This window comes from Puma concolor, chromosome D4, assembly GCF_028749965.1.
Source record: "Puma concolor isolate L17-30 chromosome D4, mPumCon1.1.hap2, whole genome shotgun sequence".
Lineage (NCBI taxonomy): Eukaryota > Metazoa > Chordata > Mammalia > Carnivora > Felidae > Puma > Puma concolor.
The window spans coordinates 87518945-87524242 of NC_141679.1; the positions used below are offsets into that span (position 1 = coordinate 87518945).

The 5298-nt window shown below is 54.1% G+C and overlaps 1 protein-coding gene and 1 long non-coding RNA gene across 2 annotated transcripts; both read left to right on the forward strand.

Moving 5' to 3' along the window:
* Window positions 1-1204: 1204 nt before the first annotated feature.
* LOC112861648 (neutrophil gelatinase-associated lipocalin-like) lies at window positions 1205-3716 on the forward strand. The gene is made up of 4 exons (XM_025925048.2): window positions 1205-1342; window positions 1856-1992; window positions 3364-3443; window positions 3586-3716. The coding sequence occupies exons 1-4, from the start codon at window positions 1205-1207 to the stop codon at window positions 3714-3716; spliced, it is 486 nt and encodes a 161-aa protein (XP_025780833.2).
* Window positions 3717-3930: 214 nt separating this feature from the next.
* LOC147575076 (uncharacterized) lies at window positions 3931-5032 on the forward strand. The gene is made up of 3 exons (XR_015243100.1): window positions 3931-4027; window positions 4721-4751; window positions 4927-5032. It is a non-coding gene; the product is annotated as an uncharacterized LOC147575076 (long non-coding RNA).
* The last annotated feature ends 266 nt before the right edge of the window (window positions 5033-5298 follow it).

A 5298-nucleotide genomic window follows, 5' to 3' on the forward strand; every position in this document is an offset into this window, starting at 1 on the left:
AGAGATTTTCATATTCTCAAGAAGACTCACACATTACTGGAGGCCTAGCTATTGTCAAGCTAAGGTTGTTTTCTCCTCTAGCAAAGCATTACCATAAATACAGTAGAGAATTCCTGGAGAAATGTTATACTCCATATTTGCCTCAAGTACTTATCAATGGGTTGCAGTTCATAATGAAATTTAATGCCATCTGCCATTTCCTTCTTGCCTTTGTTCCCCATATCACAAGGGAGGTGGGAGGGTGATGTTGGGTGTCCAGGAAACTGAGTATGGGTTTCTGAGGATTAGGCTATTGATAAGATTCCCTTTTTCTCCTAATTTACTGGGACATAGGTAAACTGATGGAGACTCACATCCTGCAGGACTGTGATGTCTATCACTTAATCATTTGTTTCCTTTCCTTTCCTTTGTTCTCAGGTAGTCAGGAGTACCTGAGGAATGTCACACATATCCCCTGGAGGGAGGGGCATGCTAGCATGTGCTTTGCCCTCCACTTGCCTTATCCTCCCTCATCACAAACATTGCCCAGTAGACCTTCGGTGGTAGGGGGAGGGGAAGGATTTTTCACCCTTGTCAAGGCCTGGTGTGGGTCCCTGGGAGGGCCAGGATCTGGGCTTCATGAACAGCATAGGGTACACTCTGTCCTTCCCTACGAAGAATGTCAACTTTCAGCTGCACCCCTTTCCCTGTCCCTTTGGAAGACCACAAAGCAGCATGGGCTCTGTTGGCACAAGGCATTCTCAGCTTTCATCAGGTACAACAAGGGGACCCCACCACATGTAGCCCACCCTGCACTTGGGCCCCAGCTGAGAGGCTCCTGGAGGTCAGAGATGACAACTGGTCCATATCAGAGATCCATGACCACACACAGTGCTAACCAGGGGGAAGAGAGTGTGGAGGGAATCAGTGTCCTTGCCAGAGATGTGGAGACATGGGGAATGCATCCTCCAGCCTCATGGACCTTCCTGCCCTTCATCTTGCATAATCTTGACCTGAGGGAAAGGGCAGAGACTTTGCCATGATCCTCAGCACGAGCTGCTGGCAATTGCCTCACCCTTCGGGATTTGGCAAAGGATAAGTCGCTCCACCCTGGGGTGAGCCATTGGCCACAGAGACCATAAATAGCATCCCCCAGAAGCCTCCTCACTCATCTCCTCTTTCAGGGAATATCTGGAGTGGTGCCAGCTTCCTCAGCCCTGAAGTCATGGCCCTAGGTCTCCTGTGGCTGGGCCTTGTCCTGCTGGGGGCCCTGCAGACCCAGGCCCAGGATTCCACCCCAAACCTGATCCCAGCCCCACCTCTGCACAGGATCCCTCTGCAGCCTGACTTCCAGAATGAGAAGGTAAGGAGCCTGGAGTGGCAGCTGCAGGGAGGTCCCAGGAAGAGTGTGAACAGAGGGGAAGAGAGGCAGGATGGGCCAGGCTTTAGCTCAGTCTGCCCTCGGGTGCTCTGATGAAAGGCACACCCCATGTTCCCATTCACACCCAACCTTGCTGATAAGAGGGTCAGCTGAGCAGACTCCCCTGGTCCACACTCTCTTCCATAATCCCCCCAGTCCATGCCAGGTGGGAACGTCTTCAGGCCCTCTACATGATGAGGAAACTGAGGCTCAGGGAAGCGAGCTGTCCACTTGCCAAGGGTCACCTTCTCCCTGACACACTCAGTGCTCCCACCTGGCCTGATGGCTCCAGCTCCTGCTGGCTTCATCAGCACAGCCTGTATGTGTATGTCCCTGCAGCCCAGTTAGAGGGGCTTCTGGTTGAGGCCCAGGCTGCCTGGAGGTGCCTGCAGGGATGGAGCAGGAGGGCCCCCTAGGGCTGCTCCTGGTTCTGTCTATCATCAGCTCCCATTGTAGTTCCAGGGAAAATGGTACATCATAGGATTGGCAGGGAATGAAATTAATAAAGAAAAACACAGCCAGTTTAAGATGTACACCACCACCTACGAGCTGAAAGAAGACAACAGCTACAATGTCACCTCTACCGTGGTCTGGTGAGAGCTACCAGCAACTAGGAAGCATGGGGGGCCTAGAGGGCTGTGGTGGGGGTCCAAGACACAGACTGATGATATAGCTGAGGAGTGACCAAAACTGAAAGATGATCATTCATCCTACCACTGGGTACTGGATGTCTGCATTTAACTTTCTCTCATTCACTGGATCAACATTTTGTGGTCACTTCAGCACAGACAGAAGACAATCCTGGGGATGGACACAGACAGACATCAGGACACAAGATAAAGAGAACAGGGGTGACCTAGAATGGGAGAAGGGTCACTAGATCCACCTAGGATGTTCTCAAGGGCTTCCAGGGAGGTGGACTGTGGGCTGGGCTTTGAGGAACCAACCTGTGTCAGAAGGAGGTCTGGGACCTTCGTGGCAGGACTGCTGGACTGAGACAGAAATAGCCACCTCTTAAAGAAACAGCAAGCCATTGTATGGCTGCCCTGAGCAGGAGCTGATGAGCGGTCTGGAGAGGGGTGGTGACCACAGTGGTGGGGGCCTCAGGTACTGGTGAGGAGTGGGTGTGGCTGCAGCAGGAAGAGGAATGGTGGTGTGCAGCCCAGGAGGCTGATCAGTCATAGGTGGGAGATGACCAGAGTGGGGGCAGATTAGGACCTAGAGAGGGGAGGCAAGGCTTACCCAGCTCCTCTGGGTTTCTGGATTTGGCACTTGGGTATGGGGCTAGAGCATCTGTCATTGAAGAATCCGAAGAAGGGCAGGTGTTGGGAGATCGGCTCTGGAGTGCCAGGGGACCAGATGTTGGCCCAACAGCTAAAGGAGTCTTTGGCATCCAGCAGACTGTAGCCTCGGTGGTGATTCCCCTGGCAAGGTTACAGCGAGAAGCTGCAAGATAGGAATAGGGGACAGGGGCGCCTGGGTTGCTCAGTTGGTTGGGCGTCTGACTTTGCATTGAGTCATGATCTTGCAGTTTTTGAGTTAGAACCCCGGTCGGGCTCTGTGCTGACTGCTCAGAGCCTGGAGACTCCTTTGTATTCTGTGTCTTCCTGTCTCTCTGCCCCTCCCCTGGTCGTGCTCTGTCTCTCTCTTTCTCTCTCAAAAATTAATGAACATCTTAAAAAGGTAAAAAAAAAAAAAAAAAAAAGAATAGGGACAAATGCCTCAGGTTGGGGGTTGAGTATGGAGGGAAGGCCACCAAGGGGAAACAGCACCGAAGAAGGAGGGAGAGTAGGTGCTGGGGGAGAGTCTAGGCAGGTCAGGAGTCTCAGGGCAGAATAGGCAGGGACAGAGAGGGTGGGCTTAGTTGGGAAGAGCCAGGGCCATATGTAGGGTGGGTTGTGTGCCTCCTGCTATGGCATGTGTGGGCTGTCACTCTCTTATCCACCCATCTCTTGCTTCCACAGGAAAAAGGCCTGTGACTACTGGATCAGAACTTTTGTCCCATGTTCTCGTCCAGGCCAATTCACCCTGGGAAACATCGAGCGTGAGTCCTGAGTTGGGTGGGTCTCTGGGGCACGGACCTCCCTGCCCCTCCACACAGACGCTATCCTGTGGAGGCCGGGAAGGAAGCAATAGCTCCCTCTGCCTGGCTAGAGCAGGCTGATCACTCACCATCCACCATACAGGTTACATTGGAACCAAGAACTACACTGTCCGAGTGGTGGCCACAGACTACAACCAGTTTGCCATGGTGTTCTTTGAGAAAGTTTACAAAAACCAGGAGTTCTTCAAGATCACCCTCTATGGTGGGTCTTAACCCTTCTGGGACCTTGCTCTTGGCCATGCTGGGGGAGAAGAGGCCCATCACACCCAACTCCCAAGTTGCCCTTCACTCCAAGCCCAGGGAGGTGGGAGAGTGGTCTTTCCACAGACCCCCTCAGGGGGAAGGGGTCTGAGGTGTCTTTCATATATTCTACAATATTTATGGAGCTTTCACCAGACACTCACCAGACATCTTGGCCACAGGGAGGACCAAGGAGCTGCGTCCTGTGCTGAAGGAAATCTTCATCAACTTTGTCAAAACCCTAGGCCTCACTGATGAGCACATCATCTTCCCTATCCCCAACGGTAATCACCAGCTGGGGAAAGGAGAAGAACATATGGGGACTGTCCAGGTCTGATGTTTCCTCACTAGTAAAGTGGGGAGGGGAGTGACCCAGGCCCCTGTTGCAGTCACTGGAGTCCCAGGAGCCACTTTGGGCTCAGGGAGACCCTGCCACATCCAGGGTTCTGGGCCCCAAGTGTTCCTCCCTCACACAAGCTTGCGCCTGCCCACATGAGAATTGCAGCACCGGGGCCGTGTTTCCTCAGTCTCCTTGCTTGGTCACCTCCCCCTCCACCCAGGCATATTTGTCCTGGGTCACCTCACCTTTGTCCTGGGGCTGACTTACCACTGACTTGGGAGGCACCCTTGTCTTCAGGCAGCCTGGCCTGGGCAGGTACCTCCTCAAGGCTGAGGGTCTGTCAGGACTCAGAAGGTAAACAGGCAGAAGGCTTGGTGCCCAATCAGAACTGTGGCTGGGCCTCACCTGCCTCCTTTGGAGAACAGGTGTCACTCAGGTGTGCTTGTCCTCAGGCCTCTCCCCAAGTTCCTGCCCCATCATCTAGCCCTCTGCTGTACCATCCACAAAGGGAACTCCAGAGCTTCTGTGGCTGGTCCAGCCTGGGGCCCAAGGCAGCCGAGGGGCAGTGTAGGGGCCCTGGAGGTCAGGGATAGCACACATATACCCCTGCCCATGTTGACTATTCTGTCCCCCATAGATCAGTGCATGGATAAGTGAGCAAGCGTGCGGTAAGTATGGCTGGAGTGGGGGCTGGTGGGAGCCAGGGTGCATCTGGGAGGGGGTCCCAAGTCTGCCTTTGTCCCACCTGCCCAGCACTGCTGCCCTCTCTATTCCCTTGACTCCCTCTCAGGTGCCCTCTGGCTCTCTCCAGCCCATCCCCCTCACACCAGCCTCTGCCCACAGCACTGCCTAGATGTCCCCAACAGCCTGGACAGCACTGAGAGAGCCAGGGGACCCTCCTCACTGCACAACCAACCAGCTGCTCCCAAGACTGCCCTACTAATGGAACCCCTCCTTGTTCGCTAAATAAACACATATCCCATGGTGCCAGTCTGTGCTCCTTGACCTCTGGGCCCTCTGAGAGGTTAAAGAACATAGGGCAGGCTCCTATTAGCATCTCTCCCAGGAATTGTGGTCCCCAGCAAGGGATGGGGGCCACAGAAGCAGAGTCTAACTCCGACTGAACACTTCTAGATCCCAACTCCAGGCCCAGCCTCAAACCAACAGCTGCCTTCACTTGCCCCTGCCTCTAGCACACTGATGGAGCACACCTCA